Source organism: Rhyacophila brunnea, unplaced genomic scaffold (genome assembly GCF_057557595.1).
Source record: "Rhyacophila brunnea isolate RB1 unplaced genomic scaffold, BYU_Rbru_1.0 scaffold_19, whole genome shotgun sequence".
Classification (NCBI taxonomy): domain Eukaryota; kingdom Metazoa; phylum Arthropoda; class Insecta; order Trichoptera; family Rhyacophilidae; genus Rhyacophila; species Rhyacophila brunnea.
In genome coordinates this window covers 26,879,973-26,900,967 of record NW_028232848.1, presented here as the reverse complement: position 1 = coordinate 26,900,967, position 20,995 = coordinate 26,879,973, and the positions used below count along the sequence as shown (strand labels likewise).

General features: G+C 32.9%; 1 protein-coding gene across 1 annotated transcript in view; it reads left to right on the top strand.

Moving 5' to 3' along the window:
• Positions 1-20,995, top strand: part of LOC147072878 (contactin-4-like) — a 51,053-nt gene that overhangs the window by 7,610 nt on the left and 22,448 nt on the right. Inside the window, exons 4-5 of the mRNA XM_085945744.1 lie at positions 13,480-13,634; positions 17,981-18,128. Of these exons, the coding sequence (XP_085801870.1) occupies positions 13,480-13,634; positions 17,981-18,128 (303 nt within the window). The remainder of the gene's footprint in view (positions 1-13,479; positions 13,635-17,980; positions 18,129-20,995) is intronic.

Here is a 20,995-nt window from a genome sequence, read left to right as displayed (position 1 = left end):
GTTGAAAATTATTTGCCGTTTCACTGATGAATCACCTTAATCGTGCATATGTTTAAGTTCCAACGAAAAGAGTTTTTTTATTTTATATAAAGCCTTAGGCATGGTAATTCTCAATGAATTCAAACTACTAAGTAGTAGATATAAACTGATTAAAATGCCTCGTATATAATGTTGGCATATTGTTCGATAAACTAACAGATTAATAAATTTACTATAATAATAATGCATCGAAAAGGTTTGTAAACTGATATTATATTTAATATTTTTCGCGGGAAACCGTTAGGATTTTTTTTTAAATTAGCTAAAGGCAATATTCCATTTTGCATGAATAACCATAAAAGCGAAATCCTAACGCCACACGAAACCTCCCTCTCTGCCCCAAATTGACTTATTTGTATCGTTTAGGCTAAGGCCACATATTCAAGTGCCTTGCTTGGTGGCTACGTGCTAGGTGACATATCCTAGCGAACGAACGCACACTATTCTATCGCAATGGCCACACTGCACGCTTCGCGCCTCGCTACGTGATTATGAATCACCTCGTGAGACTCACTGCGAACAAATGTGTTGGTTATTTTTATTGTGTCACCTAGTGATTTTGCCATTGTCTATGGATTTTGCAAGATGGCGGATGTTTCTTCAATATGACAAAGACGTCAAACACCGTATATTTTGAGGTTATGAATAATGACGCATGGGATGAATTGACATTATGCACCCAACAAGTTCGAATTTGCGACTTTCAAAATTTTAAATTTAAATTCTCTTTGAGAAGTAGCTTTCTGGTTAGTTTTGAGAGTGACATATCGTTGGTGATTTGAGCGCTCCCAAATGTCAAATGAATTTGTACCTAAGCACGTAGCGTGCAATGTGGCAGTAGTGTTTTTAGTAGACAAGCATAGCATCTAGCATAGGAGCAGCAAACCACCTGCCTATGTGGCCAAAGCCTAAAGACAGTAACAATAACAACGTAATCATGTGAAAGCGCCGCCGTGTTTTATTTCTGGGACCTTTGACTATAAGACCGTGTCCCGAGTCTTTATCTTAAATAATGAATAACTGTGTAAAATCCGTAGATATAAAGTTTCCGGTTAAATTTAAATTCTTTGTCAAAAATTTCAAAATATATTGACAACGTTGCTATTTTAAATTAAAATTCTCTTCTCTGTTTTGGGGAAATTAATCCGGCGCTTAAGGGCGGACGTGCTCAGCGTGAGTCAAAATGGAGCTTTTTTTCTATTTTCAAAGCATGATCCTGGACATACCTTACACGTTGTAGATAATCTATTTATATAATTTTGAAGCCTTATTATTCGTTATATTTATTTTAAACATTTGATGACTGCATAAAGTATTTTTATTACATAAAATATTATTCTTTTAAACCTCTCGCTCTAATGCTTTAGAATATAGTCATATTTCAGTACATAAATCTGCAGTGGTGTTCATCATTATTCGTAGGATGTTTATCACACTTGAATGGTCAAAGACATAGCTTATAATTTCACATTTCGACATTCTAGTAACCTAGTCATCCTAGTAACGACATACGTCTATGAATTTGATAAAAATGCGGGTTCGCATAATTATATTTAATACCATCCGTATAATAATTACTTACTCTAAAATCTTTTAGATAATACATTAATTTCTTATTTAAACGCCACTTTGTTGATTCTTAACATTTCGATTTTCACACATTTCGGGAAATTTCAATTTTAATCTAGCATATACTTAAAGAAACTCGCCTTATCAGAGACTAGAGAATAATTTTCCAACATCATATTAAGTATTCATAGCTCTCCGCCCATATATCACAAATTAATTGGAATGTCGTTTAATACTTTATATATTATACATACCCGATATATTACAGATCACAATTGTTATTCTGGAAAACTATTTAAATCTGAAATCTGCCCACCAGTGTGTGCGAAAAACTTTTACCTTCGATTTATACACTTTCTATTTATGCACAATCTGAATCTAGCATATTTTTAACAAATATTACATTATGTCAAATGCCTCTATGGTTGGTTCAATTGTTTATTTTAATGACACCACAAATAAAACAATAGTTTGCTACAATTTAAGCATTTTCAAATATCGAAAACCTTTAGAGCTGCCAGAATCTAAATACAGCAAACTGTTATCGCATTATTTTTAACACATTATACTCGTACCATTTCACATTAATTATTTTAATTATTAATAATAAAATATAGAAAATTGTAATAATATCTAATGCTAATCAATAATTTACATAGGTATTCTGTCAGTTTTTTTGGTATTATCCACTTCCTTATAAAATGTGTGTTTATTAGAAAATAATATCGTAGATTTATCAGTGATACAATAATAAAAATAACTACTAAATAAACTAAAATATTATATTTGTGCTGATTCATGCTTTCAAAATAAAAAAAATGACCCCTCACCGAATAGAACATAAATTAACAACCCTTTTGACACAGATAGTTACTAGCATTTGACCCATCCAATCCAACCTTGCCTCGTCGAAAAAGTAAAATGTATATTGTTTACTGAAACAATCGAAATATCCAAGAAAATGAAACTTTCCACGCATAAGTGATAAATAAGCGAAAAATAATGTGAATTTATCAAATTTAATTTTTAGAAATAACCTTCCAATAATACGAGTAGGTACCTCAAAATATTTAAAATATATATCACAATTAATCATAATTCAGTAAATAAGGTGTATTTTCCGATATATATTTATAAAAATATTGTGTAACCATTTCAAATTCAAAACGCATTATTTTAATATCCATTCATTTTATACAAGATTTAAAAAAAAAAAAAAAGAAGGTAGCAAATACTAACACTTACATACTGTTTACTCATTTTATACGAATACCTTTTCCATCTTCGGTCACTTGCATTCAAACTATGTTTGTATGAAAAATTATTTTCTAATGTCTGAAAGTGACATTTTTAAAACGTATTTTTGTTTATTGATTGCTACGAATTTTAAAACCAATTTATACAACTTGGGTGCCCTGAAATTTTTTTTAATGTATATTTTCTGTTTAGTTATGATACAAATGATAAGACATTAATTATATTCCGTTTTTTTGGCCAGTATGCATTTAAGAATTCTAACAAAGTGAGCAAACTAAATGTTATTAATATATTTACAATGTTTTTTTAACATGTACCTGTGTATTATTTAACTTCTATATAATATTAATACCTTACTTAAAATTCCCACAAGTATACCAACTTAATGTTTCATTTGCAAATAACAAATCTCACACCACATGACATTTGCTCTCGTAGGGAGTTATTTTGGATAGCTAGTATTTTTATTAATATTTTATTAGTGTTTCATCAAGAATGAACGATAAATAAGATTTATATTTTCAGTTAATTATTATCTGCCATAAATCAATCCGAAGACCTTTTATTAATGAATTTTTCATTCGTGCCATAAAATGTTATATCCATTACTGTTGATATTAACTTATAAACGCCACGAAGGTAACCTGACGTCATAAAATGTATAATATTATATTGTATATTCAAGGTAAAATTATTAAGAAATGTATTTTTTTATATATAAAAGCACACAGCTGCAGATATGGGCAGCCATAAAATCATTTCTGATAAACAAAGCCACGCGTAATCAACGTTTGCTTATTGGATCATAAACGAAAATCCTTGGCGTTTTCTGGTAACCTCCTAATAATACTTCGTAGCCGTTTACGGCTTAATGATTGTGGATTTGTTAACAACGGTTCTCGCGGTACGCAAACACCATTTTTCACAATTTATTTTGGGGCGAAAAGGTAAAAACAACTTATTCGTAGAATAAAAACGACGCGATGAAATTATTAGTTTATCCATTGTACCCGTATTTACCCTTTTTGATAAATTCGCAGTGATAGTTGTATCTCACGTCAATGCTATAAAAATAAATGAAGATTAAATGAATAAAAGTGACATATAAGTAAAATATGAGTTAGAAGAAGTTTTTGCATACATATGTATCTGTGCGTGAAAATGAATTCAACCATGTTACGGTTTATGAAAAATACAAACATTGGATGATATGTAAAGTCATAGATTGAGAGCTAATTTTAAATTTTTCTTCGCCTTTTCCGCCCTACAGTAAAAATTCTGTTCAGAATCTACTTGTATATTTTAAACAATAAGGGATACAATTTGATTTTTGTGGTAAGGGGCGCATTAGTATCTACATATTTGTCTTAGTCAAATGCGGCCCTCGGGCTATTGGATCAACATTTCTATCTTATATAGTATACCAATCTATGGACTGTTACTTCCACTTATTTTTAAGAGAATATCACCAGTTTTCATGATGAAATTGTTAAAACGAATGAGTCACAAAATGTATTTTACCTGCTAGCAGACAACTATCATTTGATACCGATATCTATACTTTTGTTTGCATACAATACCGATAGCAGGTATCGATATGTTTTTTTTCCATGCCATCCCTACCGACTATTAAGGCAGGTTATACCGTTATACCATAATATTTTCTCTGTATAAATAAGTAATATTCAGCGTCCTCGCTTGGGTTATATTTTGTTGTTATCTTTGGAGCTTACAAAGCTGCCATTAGAATTGTTTGACAAAAATCTCATCGTTCGCAGCAACAGTTTAAATAATTTAAAAGCCCACGGGCGTTCCAACTTTTTTTAAGTTATGACAAAAATACTTAGAACGCTTATCTCGTCTAAAATTATCCATCATTCGCGTTTGAATAATAATATTATAAATTGAAAAAAAGGAAATAGTTAATACGGTTCAATCTGCATAACAGATGTTGGTGTTTACGTCTATTATCTATGGTCTACCGGTTGGGTTCTTTTTAAAATATTATCTATAGATGCGATATCGCAAGTAATAATTTTAACATACGCATACGTAGAAACTATTATAAATTAATGAAATTACAATGAATAATGAATAATAATTCAACTAATAAATTAGAGTTGCCACTTTCCATAATTGAATTTATTGAGATAGTGTTTATTCAAAATATTCTGCAGAATGAAGAAAACATATACTTACTAAATTTGTAGCTGGACCACCATGTGACAGCACGTGATGTGATCATAATGTAGGTAGTTGCAGCATAAATCACAAAATCAGTACCAATATTGAAAGAAAACTATCGAGGTATTGGTCAAAAAGTATGTATACTTTTTCTACCGATACCGAAATCAATGGCTATTTTCACCAAAAGGTGCTGCAACAAAAATTAATTTCCCCGGATAATATATAATAACCGTCCACGTCTCTGATGATTTTTTATAACGCACAATAGCTCCTGTACACGTGCATTCATTTACTTGCACCAATAGTGTGTATTTTAAACTATCGCGATAATAACTGTTTACATGTAAAACTGCTGACTGTCTCTCCAATCTCATTCTTCAAGCGTAAGCGAGACGCTATGATATCGTATGGTTCTATTTGACAGATTCAGACAGGTTCGGACAAGTTCGTAGATAATCGATACACGTCAAAATATTATTCTATGCGGTGTGTAGTTCGTATTTCTTACGGCAAGTTCGCCACTATCATATGCGAGTACCAATTATTTCTTAAAATTCAGAAGCTTCCGATCTTCTTTTAACCATACATGCAATCTTGCAACTTGCATGATATGTATTTACGCGAGCATTTTCTTATTATGGCCGCAATAATACGACCCACCTACTATCAGTAAATAATGTAAACGGGGTTAATGTATTATTTTTCTTATAATAATAAGTAACTAGGTAACTCTTTTATCAAAATTTTAACTTCTTCATCGAGATGTCATGACTAGGGTATCATATCGTAAAGTATCAATAATTTTCTTTCTATATAACGTTAAAACCCTTTACTGCATAGTGTCGCATATTTGCGACATTTCAAACTATTTCGATATAGCCAATGCCATCTGTGTAAATTATCAAATAATATCCTTTTTCGATGCCTAGAAAACTGTTTTACCATAAACATCCTACATTACCGATTTTTTTTTGACATTTCAAGAAATAAAGCATTTCTGCATTATATTCTCTGCATTTCTGCTTTGACACTTGACGAATTCGTATGTACGCAAAAATCCGCATTGGTAAATAAATAAAAAAAAATGTACAGAAGATTGAAATAGGTTGAATAAAAATATCTACACATCAAATAAGGTGTGTACATTAGTTTTTTATAATTGTTATCATTTGGTTTTGTATTTTGTCATACTGAAATGTAAGATTTGCTAGTGTCGTAAATCTGCGACACCACGCAGTAACATACAAAATTTAATGGAATTTTCGAAAAAAAAATATCATTTTTCCTTCATTCACATGGCATTTTGACACCAAGAAAAAATAAAACTTTCAAAAAAAAACATGCGGTAAAGAGTTGAGCAATCTTAGTAGTATACCTAGTAAGTACCTACCTATACGTTCTTAGAATTTATTGATCCTTTAACTTTCGAACCAAGGCCAATGTATCAGAATCTTATTTTATTTCATTTTGTAATCTATTGGAGTTGTATTAATTGTTATCTGTTTCTCTAATAAAAACAACGTTCTATATTATCTAAATAATAATTCGTAAAGCGTAATTCTGTTTGATGTTGATTACCATGGATTATAATAAATAACTATACTAACGCAAAGATCGGTATGAAATTATTCTTGTCCACGAATTTTTTTTCTGAAAAAAATATCGATATCAAAGTATAGTCCCAAATATTCCGATACTTTTTGACACCCCTAATACCCACGCACCCAGTATCCGCTGTCTAACGCGCTTTGTCAAGTGTAATCATTCTAACTGTAATCCCGCCATTTTTAGGAGCGCAAAATTGTGTTATCTGCCTTCTGTATAAGCCTTTACTTATTATGTTCACTTGTAATATAAAGTTGTATGATTTTTTACCTTATAAAGTTTCCATATATAAAAGTGTGTTTAAGCTTTAAACTATGTCCACACTTGAACGCTTTCATTTCAACTTTGCTAAAACGTTGAAACCCGGTTTTGAGAACCGCGCATGCCTTTTGTGTTGGATGCACTCCTTCAACTAATGTCTAGGCTTGTGCATCAAAAATAGTTTTAAAAATTTCGCAGGAGGTAGTGTTGCCCTTTTTTTCTATGCTGATTATTTCTGATTCTGATTTCGGAAAAAAAATCTATAATGCACAGAACACTATTTTTTCGTGTTGAATCCTTCAAAATTATTAATATGTTTGGCTTGTTTACTACTATACACTCTTCACCGAAACATTCCGTTGAAAAAACTGACGTAAAGTTAGCAGGAATGTTGAACATAAATTTACTATTGGTGGATCTACGTGTGCTATCATATTTTGCTTCACTAAAAATGGCGACCTCGTACTGCTTGAGGCATTTGTTCAGCGCACAAAAAAATGAACAAGCGTAGATATAGCATTACTCTCATAGTGGAACACTGTAGACGAAGTGAGGGTACACTATTTATAACGGATAATGAAATGAATGATGTTTATTTATCACCAGGTACTGAGAATAAATAAATTATAGCTGAACCGAGTTGATTACGACAAAAGGCATCGTCCACCGCGAGCTCATTGTGCCGTATTTTTAAAAAATATATCTACTTATGCATGAAGTAATAATAAATGTATTGTGCGTGCGAAAAACAATGAGCCAGCGGTCCGCCCATCGGCACGCACACCACAGGTACCCGACCGGTAATGACCGTAATTCACTTAGCAAATAATGTATACCCATATTTTAACGCCTCGCTGCTGTGAAGGCTCCCGTCGATCACGCAAATTCAACAAAAATCGCCCGACACATTCGATCACTACAATAGTCACAGCCGGGTACATCACTAATTTCGAAATCATGATGTCTTATCGCAGTGATCGCTAAACGGTCGCTCGCGAGCTACCGGTAGCTCGCGGTGGCATTTTCGGTAGCTCGCGTAGGATATTTTATCATATTTATAAATTTGCCTCTCAATTTTTATTATTGGACTCAGAAATGAAATAAATGCATTGTTTTGTTCTACCTACTTATGTGAATCAACGATTTCCAATATGAAGGTGGTTAAAAAAGTAGAAACAGACTCACAGATGTACATCTTGATAATTGCATTCAGATGAGAGTGACAAGATACTCATCGAGAATTGAAAAAAATGCGGAGGAAAGCGAATGCCATTCTTGTCACTAATTATTGTTATATATAATATTATGATATTATAGATATTTTTCAATTAATATTTTGTTCATAAATAAATAATTAAAGTACTTACGAATTGTATGTTTCATTGGAAGTCCGATGTCCTAATTTATTTTAAGTTATATAATAATATTATATATGGTACGAAAAAGGACGATGATAAAAAATTATAAAGAATGAATATATTTTGTATAAGTAGGTCACCAGACAATTTCAATTTCTGTAAGTAGCTCGCATCCTTATTGAGTTTGGAGACCACTGTCTTATCGTATCACGATGTCTTAACTTATCACGGTGTGTTATTGTAAAACGATGTGTTATCGTACCACATTGTGTTACCGTATCACGATGTGTATCGTTTCTTTGTATTCACCGAATAAGATTTTCATTATTTTATATTAAAAACTGAATATACATACACAAGAATTATAATTAATGTAACATTGTTAATTGAAAATAATTAACCCGGAAAAGTCTCTGAAATATGTATTATTTTTTAAAAAAAATCTTTAGTGTCATCTTTAACCATTGAAAATATTATAATTTTGTTACAATTAATTATTTTATCGGCAACACTTCTTATTTCGAAAATTGGAAATTTAATATGAAAACAATTGAACATACATAATTTGAAAATACCTAATAAAAACTACTACATAAAATCACGACGCCCAGCGGGACCTAAACCAATGTGCTCTACCAACTAAGCTTTCAAAAAGATTTTTCCTAATAGTGTATTTCTCTGGGGTTTTTTAAAATTATGTATGTTCAAACCATCTCAAATCGTCTGATTTATTCGTTGAATAAAAAAATTGTTTATATGAAGATAATTGTTATGAAAAAAACAGTCATACTTAATAATCCTCAATTGAGATACGCCGGTAAAATCTATATCCCTAAAGAATGACATAGGTACTGGCATGTCATACGTTTAGGAAATAGAGATTTAGATGAACAATTATGTAAAAATGCAAATAAAGTTGTGATTATATTGAGACAGGCATCACGTACTATCACGTTGTCACGGCAACAAATATAGTATATGGTTTCTTCATTCACAGAATGCAATCAGCAGACCATAAATAATATACAACATTCTTATAGAAAATACATAGTGCCAACCGCAAAAAACAAAAAACACGCGATTTTGACATGATTCGAAAATGTGTAGGCATGTAGAAAATGATAAAAAAACGTTCATTGAGTCATGCAGATGTCGATGCAGTGCAATATAACATGCGGTGACCTCGTTGTTGTTCTGGTAATTTCGGCAGATGTTGCTAAATGGCAATGTTGGTTTAAAGGTTCAAAACATCCTACGGGGTGGGAGCATCAGTCTGACAACATTTTAAACACCAAGAAAAACGACATTACATACTTTTCCCCGTAGCGGCAGCTTACTGTGACATCACGTGATAGTACACTACATGCATCATAATATATTTCGCGCTTAACAGTGCGTATATTGTATGTACCGGAGAAAGTCGTCAGCAGTAGGCCGCCATTTTCTTTTTTTTTATTTACAAACAATTCATTAATTGCAGAGAATATTTTTAAACTATAGGTATAACGTTAACCATACCAAAAAACATCCTGGAATCGCTGTCCCCGTTAGTAATAGAATAGCTCGTATTACTTTCTCGAATGGCGAATGTAAAAACAAAGTTATGACCATGATGAGTCGTTATATTTATATCACACGTCCCTCCGATACTTTCTACAAACTTCACCCAACGTCGTAATTAATAAAATTTTGAAGTACAGTTGCTACATTGTGGTTGCTTTATTTCGCCAAGTTATAATGATTCTGAAAAACTCTTGCATTAAAAAATATCTGCTGTGTGTTTTGCAAAAGTTTATAGTTACATACTAATAATATACGTAATGTGTACCCCGTAATCGGGAAAGTTTTCAAACGACGTCCGCGGGGATAGACTTAGCTACTCGGGACTACATAACATTTTTTACTTTCAGTGTGACACGCATTTCCCCCATGTAATGTGATTAATAACTACACGCTTATAGGGAAATTTCTCATTTCGCGAGAGCGCTTTAAGGTGAAACTTCCTCCGCGTAGATGTTCTTTATGGAGGTTTTCAGGCTGTCGCGGTTATGGTTTATATCGAATGGACGGTTTTTGAGTTAACGTCGTATTCTATAAAATTTTAATTGAACTTTACGAAACTATTTATTAGTTTTTCCGGCAAGACCCAGGAGATGCAGGTTCGATCCCTGTCAGATTTTTTCTTTCACTTTTTTCAAAAAGATTTTTTATATTGGTTATAATATATTTTCTCAGAAGTGTTTTTCAAAATTATGTATGTTCAATAATTAGAATGGTACATTCTTAAATCTTGTGAATTATTCGTTGAATAAAAGAAATAGTAATTAAAAAAATATTAGCAAGTACGAGTAAGTTACATCATAAAATATTGGAGAAATCCGTGACGTCGGTTAGTAATTGAAGTAGTAGGTACCTACTTTGATTTAATAAACAAAAACCGATTGCCAATAGTAGCTTGATTTGGAAGAACACTGATGAACAGCTATTAAAAGGCCAATAGTTAAAGTTTGTCGTCATTAGTATGTCACCTCGTAGCATAGTGGATAATGCGCGGATTGGGGCGTAAACTCAGGAGATGCAGCTTTGATTCCTGCCGGGTGTCTTACTTTTTTCAAAAAGATTATTTCTATTGGTTATATTTTCTCAGAAGTGTTTTTCAAAATTATGTATGTTTAATATAAATAAAATAATAAAATATTTTAACATGATTGGTTATAAGAAAATCACAAAAATACACAAACTGGAGGTTACGATAAATATATATAAGCCACTTGTTCAACCTATTAGATCTATTCTCTGGGTCCAAACACATATTTAAAATCAATATGTTGAATTTCCCAGACCCGAAATTCAAACCCTAATTAGCCTGAAGTGTAACCTGCTCGGCCATTGTGAGCGTGAAAAAATATATATATACATTATTCAGAAATCACGTTTTGGTTTGCGTTCAGGCTAGTTAAAATACTTATTGTTCTTGCTTTGCATAAAACGCTTAAGGTGATACATCAGTGAAACGGCAAATAATTTTCAACTATAGGCGCGACGAAATTTTGGACTCGCTGCCATTCGGAGAGAGAACGTCGAGCTGGGAACACGTCAATTTGTTTCGTGATGGCGACGGGTGTATTAATTCTTAAATCGTGTAAAGATGACTAAAAACGTTACCCATTTACTTTAAAAATAATACATGTGAATGAATATATTATTATTGTTACTAATAGAACAATAAACAGAACATTAAATGGACGCATTTTGGATTTATATGACAAATTATATTTCGTTTGGCATGCGTCATCACCCGCGACCCGCAATCCGCGCATCGCCTAGCCACGATCTTTTTAGACCGTGCCTCTACTGAGGTATAGCCTTAAGGCTGTACTTCACTTGAGGCATGGTCTAAAAATATCGTGGCTAGGCGATGCGCGGATTGTGCAAATGCCGCGTGCCGAACGAAATATAATTATTCATAAAAATCCAACAAGCGTCCATTTAATGTCGTTTATTGTTATATTACTAATAATAATAGTATATTCATTGACATGTTTTCTTTTTTAAGTACATATGTGAAGTGTTTTAGTCATCTTTACACGATTTAAGAATATTTTCATCCGACGCCATGACAAAACAAATCGACGCGCGGACACCTCGACTATCGGTCTCCGATCGGCGACGACTGAGAAATTTCGTCGCACCAATTGTTGAAAATTATTTGCCGTTTCACTGAAGTACGCTCTTAAGCGCCCGAACCGATGAGGAAATTGTGCTTGCTGTATGGTATTGAATCACGGCAACTTCTCCCCTTAGATTTAACTAAAAATCTTCCTTACCCGCAGCAGCGTAAAATGGTTACATGTAAATTGTACGTAAAATATTTCACCGTGGCACAGTTCGCCATGACCTTTTTTATCGGAAAAAGATGACCGTATAGTATTTATGCGGTCTCCAATTTTATTAGATTCAATATGAACATTAATTGAATGTTCATAGTTGATTTTGGCAAAATTCATGAATTCAATAATGAAAAACTAACCTAAAAACTAATCCAGTATATCGGCTATTTTCAAAATCTGTTTGCTGCTGGCTTCCTGTTAACTGGAAACTTACAAGAACCGCGTTTTATTTAGACATGAATTTTATGGCAGTACTATACGACCCAAAGAGGTTGGACGGTCTTTATTTAATATACGGCCATATATTTCCGTTACAACATTTCACGGTGACGTATGATACGGCGAACTGCATACGCACAAGTTTCCGGACACGATAAGGTATATTCACTGGGTCCAAACACATTGAAAATCAATATGTTGAACTTTCCAGACCCGAAATTCGAACCCTAATTAGCTGCTCTGCCATTGTGAGCGTGAAATATATATATATATAATTTATATACATTATTCAGAACTCACGCTTTGTTTTCCGTTCAGGCTAACGTAAATATTTATTTTTCTTTCTTTGCTTGGCTTCACTTATAGCCGAGTGATAAAGTGTCCAAACCTATGTGGAAATTGTGCTTGCTGTAACCCTGGTATGATATTGAATCACGGCAACTCCTCCACTTAGATCTAACTAAAAATCTTCCTTAGTCACAGCAGCGGAAAATTGTTTGAAAAAAAAAGTATCGTGAGTTAAAAAAAATGTCACTAAATATCAGGGTAGAATGATATGCGAGGAGGTTTACCTTTAACCACGTGGAGGTCATGAACATTTCTTTTTTGTAAGATGCCAATCGATTATTTTCTTTTCACAATGAAAGTGAAGTCATAAGTTTCAAAGGTCTAAAGAGAGAATTAAGTAAATGAATTATTTGACAAGAAAATTTCTAATTTTTTTAATTTTCTGAGATGCCAATCAAAAATGTAAGAACGAGATTGGTGTTTTTTAAGATTTTTTTAAGTGTAAAAATTGTCCTGTACAATTTAGGCCTTGTGGTTTTTTACTTTACATACAACCTTTCCTTTGACAACATAATATAATTCTCGTTTATAGAGAATCTTATTATCATGTTTTTGAAAAACGATAACCACGAATTTTCGAATCAAGCTACTTTCAAAAATTCTCGATCTCATTCTCTAATCGTGTAGGTTTTCACTGAATTATTCACTAAACATGGTCATTAGATTATAATATTAAATTGTATATATATAATATTGATTGATATTTTTGTTTAATATCGAATTATTGTTTGTCTATTATTTTCCAGTGCCACCAATGTCCGTCGAAGTGGAGGTCAGAGAGGCTTTAAGAGCAGGTCATCGAGAGCTGGTCACTTGCCGTGCGAAAGGCGCGAGGCCTCCAGCGACAATATCCTGGCTCCTGCAAGGTGCTCAACTACCCTCAAATTTATACCACCAAGATGTGAGTAACTTCGTCAAGCATAATACCAACTATCTAATATAATTATAGTATAGAATCGTCATATTATATTATTGTGTTCACCCATCTCCAATTTACTGTACGTATTCACGAGCCTCTTTAAATTGGCTTCTTCCAGCGATGATCACTGATCGTCGTTTCTTCAATGTTCGATGTGGCAAAAGGCTGCATATTTCACCTTCTTAACTTCTCGGCACTCTTTAAGCCATTGTTCTTGTTTTCTTTTGACCATGTTCGATCCTAATAAGACCATTATTGGCTCCACAAAGTAGAAGTTTGTATTAACCGATTTTTATTTTACAATAAATGGATGTCAGCCACTTGCTCAACCTATTAGGTCCATACTCTGTCTCCAAACACAAATTTAAAAACAATATGTGAATTTGCCAGACCCAAGATTCGAACCTGGTACCCACGTCATTGTAAGCCGACGCAATCGTTAGCCATTAACAGGTGCCACCTTGTATGTTCATATTCGCCAAAACAGATTCGCAGTTGTATCGGTTTTCTTTGCTAGCATTGAATTAGGCATTGTAGGAAACAATTCAAAATAATACTTCTGTTAATGAATGACTCTTGATGACAATATATACTTACTCTAGTAAAATCTTCACAGACATTCGGCATGGAGTTTAATGTTGTCCCAACACCTTGCATTCGAATGGCGAGCTTTTTTTCTATATTTATCAAATAGCTACGTGAAAACGTAAATTATGCTTTTACTCAATTACAAAAAATTTCGTATCGTAAGCATTTCCGTCAATATTTTCAAAATATCATAGAAATCACAGAATCAATGCATATGGAGCCATAAAAGTGAAATTAACAATACTATAAATAATAATAATGATTAAATTAGCTGAATACAAGATCTTTTATAGCTATTATCAGTGATGTCCCGTGGGGGTAGGCAGATTGAGCGTCGCTTGGGGGCGGCAGTTATTCGAAGGGCGGCAAATCAAGGAGAATCATCTGGTATCTATATATAGAAATGGCTACCTAAACTTAGTTATGACGGAAATAGGTTTAACATAACTGTATTTTTTGTCGGGTTCGCGATGTGTAGTTTACTTCAGTTTACTTTGGACGTCACGTCCTTGGTGACCAGAAATGACACGTGCAGATTTGCGAATATATTTGAATTATATGTAGGTACATACTTAGTACCTAATTTAAAATGTATCCAAATATTATTGCCACTCACTCGTGAGTTTTGGAAGTTATCAGGTGTATTTTTAAATATATCGTCTATTGAAGCAGAGATGGTATTTAAATTAGATTTGGATGACATAGTTACCCACTGACTTTGCAACAAAAAAGGCCAGGAAAGTTTTTTTATTTTAATGGTTGAATGTTAATAGACTATTAATTATTAATAGTGCATTTATGATTAAAAGTAAGATATTGGAGTCAAAAGGATGATAAAAAATACTCTATAAAAAATGGGGCTGCATTTTGGCGCTGCCTAGGGGCGGCATTTTGTCTAGGGACGTCACTGGCTATTATTTAACATTAAAATTTGAAAACATCTCATGCATATATCCACTACAAAAACCCGACGGCACTTGAACCTGTAACCGCTGGATTTGCGTTATAACTAAATTGCGGTTTCGTATGTTAAATTAAGGTAGGTATCAATCAGTTCCTTAATTACTAACCGACGTCACGGTTCACTCCATTATTTAGTTTTCATAACTAGACTATCTAATAATTTTAATAAACTATTTATTTTATTTGACGAATAAAAGAAATAGTTTTGTTATGGAATCGGGATCGGGATGCCACATAAAGCACTCACATCACTACATAAACTATTTATTTTTAATATCAATCATACAATAGTTACACTTTAAATTAAACTTCACAAATTATTATTAATGTTAAAGTAACTGAGTTACTTACAAGTATTAACAATTTATAAATGTATAATATTTAATTCAATAATAATAATTACATTGGAGAAGTTGACGGTGTGATGGATAAATTGGAACTGATATTAGAGCTGATCGATATGAGAAATATGGCGTTAAAGCCGCGTTGACACGGTCCAAGTAGACTTGGATAGGAATAATTAGTATGAAGATGTCTCATCCAAGTGACAGCTTCATACTATTTATTCCTATCCAAGTAAACTTGGATGGCACCCGACCCAAGTACACTTGGACCGAGTGCCATCCAAGTGAACTCGTATGTGACATCTTCATACTAATTATTCCTATCCAAGCTACTTGGACCGCGTCCTACTCATCCAAGTTAACTTGGATATGAATAAATAGTATGGAGCTGTCATTTGGATCGTACTTGGACCGTGTCAACGCGGCTTAAATAGGAGTTTAGAAAGTACATATTAGGCTAACCTTTGTACTTGTTTTAATATTAGAGAAATGGAAAGTTTATAACATTTGTTATATAATGTTATTGAAGTTAAACATGAATAGTATTGATAATAGGATATAATGGACAACATTGGCTAGACGAGCAAATAGAAAAGATAATTATGTTAGGCGTGTAAACATCAATTGATTCATCAGGGCTTCTCAATGTGTAAGATGTAAAATATTAAGTATAGGAGTAGGTACATAACAGTTTATTGTAGCTATTATCTTTGCAGAATTTTTTTCTAGGGACCCACTAATATATAACTACACGCTATGCGTTCATGCTACAAGAATAGATAAGTTTTTTACGATGATTCATCATTATTTAGCCTATTTAGATGAATAACCGCATACAATATAAATAGAAAATAGTAACCAAGGCAATGCGTCATATTACAAATGCCAGAATTTTCTTTTTTTTCTGCCAAAACAGAAAGTATTATTAAATTAAAACCAAAATAAAACGTACTTTATCTACCTAGCATTGTTACACAAAAAGTCTGTATGTATTAATATTTCTATTATAGTAATTGAATCTCATTGTTATCCTAAATAGGTTTTCTCTTTGCGTAGGCGCATTGAAAAAATCAGTCTACCGCAAAGAGTGAATGAGTAAAATACGAGTACCTTCATAATACTTTATTATTCCTTCTGATCTGCTAATGCAAAAGGAATAATATATTTTATTTTCCTTTACCACTCGCCCTTATTCGGACATACTTCTGAATATTTAAAATCATATACACTAATAATATACAATACTGAGCTTTAAGCTCCATTCACTTACTGAACAAAACAACTGTATTGCACAACACCCTGGGGTGCCTTAAAGATTCTACAGGGATTTATAAAACGAAATAAGTAATTATTTTGTGTCCTACTTTTCTTGTTTATCGTCCAACCCTGCCAGTGCTTTAGAAGCCTCACGATTATCCTGACTAGATTTGGTTGATAGTCATTTATTATACCCCTTCACAAAAATGGATAGAAAAATATATAAGATGACATTATTATAATATACTGGAGTTAATATTAATTATTAGTGATTTTTTTTAGTAGAGTATTGGTTACTATGCTCATGAACCATGATTTTTAATTCCGCAGTTTGGTCAAATTCGAGTCGTGAGAATTACTATCAACCAATCACCGTAAAAGAATTCTCTTTTTGAGTTCACACTGTGAATGTCTATACATTCGTGCTATGGCAATAACTATTTTCTTATATATTTAAACACATAACACTATGTAAAAAGGGGTTTGTTTATCGATTATAATAATTATTAGTCGATCTAGTTAAATGAAATAATAAACAGCAATCCGGGGCTCGAATTGAACCGAAGCGCACCGGAGCGCCGTTCCGGTTCATAAAGTCTCATGGAAAAATTAATTTGACCGTCTGAGCTAGATATATTATAAAAATCTAACACTTTTGTTTTTCCAAAATACATATAAAATTAGATAACTATGTTAATATTTTCGTAAAATTATCGAACGCTCCGGTTCGTAAAACTTTTCGTTTAAAGCGCTGCATGTATTAGGTATGTTAGTTTAATTTTTATTTATGCATAGTACTTTTTTCTGTATTATTACGTTTGATATTTGATCGATTATTGTATATAACAAAGATTCAACTTATCATGACGAGGTAAAATATCAATATAACTTAGTAGTAATACCTATACAATAAGTAATTATCTTATGTTAAGAATCCTAGAAACGTATAATATGTCATTATAAATTGAATAAAAAAATGTTACCAATATAATAATATCGTAAAATAAAACCAGACAACAATGTAACTAACAAAACTGTTGTTTGTTATTTCTTTTAACTAGCATATGATTTCACCAATATAATTATAAAATATGATATTATTAATCCAGTTGTGATTTAAATCTATGATAAAATATCGCGTGTAAAATACTCAACTTTAATATTGTGTTTTTACAGGAGTCTGATTCTGGTGACATCAGCACATCCGTCTTGGAGATCGTGGTCGGACGAGAGCACAGGGGGCAGCAGTTGACCTGCCGAGCCATCCACCCCCTACTTCCATCGTCAGCCCCTCTAAATTCGATACTCACCCTGGATGTTTTGCGTAAGATCCTTCACAATACTCCACAATAGATGTAAATGATAAAACTTGGGTAATTAACTAATACAAAAGCTCAAAGAAAACAACGAGCAAAATAATATCGACAGTCAGTGTTGTCCCGTGGGGATAGGCAAGTGAGATAAAGCCGAAGGGTGGCACATTAAATAAATATTCAATTCTTAGTAATGTAAATACCACATATCATTTCAATGTTAAGTCTACATTTTAAATGTTGTTTGCATACAAATGCCCATTTTTTTCAAATTTCGTCGCGGATGACAAACAAGCCTGCGGAAAATATTTCTTCTCTCGTCTTCATCTGCTCGAAGGTTGTCCACCATATTGCAGTAAATCTTCATGTCCTGAACCAGCATATCAGATCACCAACACTTTGGACATTGGAAAATGTATGGAAGTTACTTAGCTAATAGACGCTCATTCTGCCTACGTTTTGCCACCCTCTTCCTTGCTATATACCTCATCGTCATTTAGTAGTATTTTTTTGATTAAAGCATGAATTTTTTACGATCTGGACTGTCCAAACTTATTTTAATCTTATAACAATAGGTATGGGGAAAGTTTACAAATGATTTTATAATTTGTTTACAGGTAGGTGAGCGTAGGTATGTACTAGGTTTGATAGGTTTATTTGGCATATGACAAAAAATCAAATGAAAGACATGCTAATCTTTTACTCAAATTTTCACATAGTTAACACCAGTAAAAAAATATTATTTCAAGTTGTACTACTTATTTTAAAAACAAAACGATACGACTATAGTATAAAGTATATCTAATAAGTACAGTACGCAATAAATATCCCAGCTTTATCTCTCCAGCGATCTCTGAATTCCTCCTCATAGTTGAAGATATTGAGAGACAGCCTTGTGACACACCCGTAACGACATATTCACAGGGTTGATATTTCCGCTGACAAAGAGTTTTTCCAAATTATTGTTTTTCAATCTCGCTTTGTTACCAAAGAACAGCACAACTCATAGAACACAATAATCTGTTCTGTGATAAAACTCTTTTGAGACAATTTCAATTTTATTTGCTAATGTTTTCTTTTTACTAAATTTATCTTAATTTCAATTATATTTATTTAGAAAAGGTTAAAGGTCAAGTGATAATTTTCTCATAAGGTAATTAAATATAGTGTTTATGTAAATAGGTTCCAAGTTTCTTTTTTGACAGGGGTTTGTATGTTGCGTTGGGGCGCTACTGATCGGCAGCCTTTGAAAGACTAACTTACTTACCCCTGACAATAATGGGTAACTTCGAACAATGTAGCAATTTCGAAATTCCCCTTTGTTTTAAATATAATTTTCAGCGCCGAATGAAAAGTTTATGTTTTATTGAATAATAAAAAAATACGCGCGGCGCTGAATTTATGCAACCTGCTTAAGTTTAATGCCAGGGCGACCAAACTTTTCGACAAATTGTTGGGCTACTGCATAAAATTTGGGTATATTTACCTAATTGCTTTGTCGTTTGAGACTTTTTGACAAAAAAAAAACTCTGAACCAGAGCAACATGGCTCCATGATACCTACGCTTACACTCATCTGAAATAATTGGGTTAAATGGTCGTATGACAAAAAAATATCACCACTTTTGTATATAGATATTTTTCATCAGCTCCACAAGCGTTGATATGGATGCTGTTGGTTGTTTTTTTTAATACCTTCACTTGATCACTCTCACAACTTCAATCTCACTGATATTAACCCTCTGCCTCTTTTTCCAGGCACATTACATACAAAATTTAACCTTTCGAGGGTTTCGGAGCCACAGCGAACAGAATGACCAAAGAAACCCAAAACACGACCAAGACTAGTTATAATTATATGCTCTATCCAGGACACCTCCAAGCAGCACATCTCGAAAACGTCAAGCATTTTTCTCTTCTTAAATATATATTTTCAACACGGCCACCGAGCTGTCAAATGTTGTTGAGTAACACAGCTGTTAATACGTCTTAGAATTCTCACTTCATAACTTTGCACCCCGGCTCTAGAATGACAATGATGTATAATATATGCTAAAAGTATTTTTTTTATATAAATTGTTCATTTATTTATTTATTCCTACATAATTTTATTCGGGGTAATCAAGCAAAAAGGCGTATTAGAGTAGTAAAAAGCTATCAAGCGTAAACTCTACTTGATTTTAATCGGATACATTTGGAATCAAGTATGACACAGTGCAGTGTGTTAATAATAATTACTGTAGATAACCGTCTTGTTTATGGATTTGCTTGGAGTAATATCCGTGTTAGTTTTGAGCAATAAAAATAACACATGTGCTACCGTAATAACTATTTAGAATAGCCCTGAAGATGCACTATCTCAGCACTATTTCGAGGTGTTGTAATACGTCACTCTGTTGAAGCAGATCTGCTCTGTCTGCGATCAAAATTTTCATTTTAGTAGTATTTATAGACAGTCTACAAAATAATGTTACTCGCAACCTCTATTCTCCGCATTAGCTCTGCAGCCCTATGTTGTAACTTGTGACATGAAGTCACCCGACGAAATGACATAATTGTGACGTATGCTCAATACACGCATCGAGGCGAGCCGCCCAATGCACACGGCTCACCATAGATATTATTATGCTGAAACACTTATTTGTGTATGGGGACAATGAATAACGCCAGTATTAGAGTAGCGCTAATTTCTCGAAGACTATAATTGACTCACTCCGGTAGTACGTCACAATGATGTAATATGTCGTCATGTCGCCGGGCGACTTCAACTCACAAGTTACAACATAAGGCCCCTGGCTCTGCCATTTTCAAATATTTTTTTTTCTAATTCATTTTTTTTTTTACCTACTGTAAACATTACAAATTACAAATTTAAGACG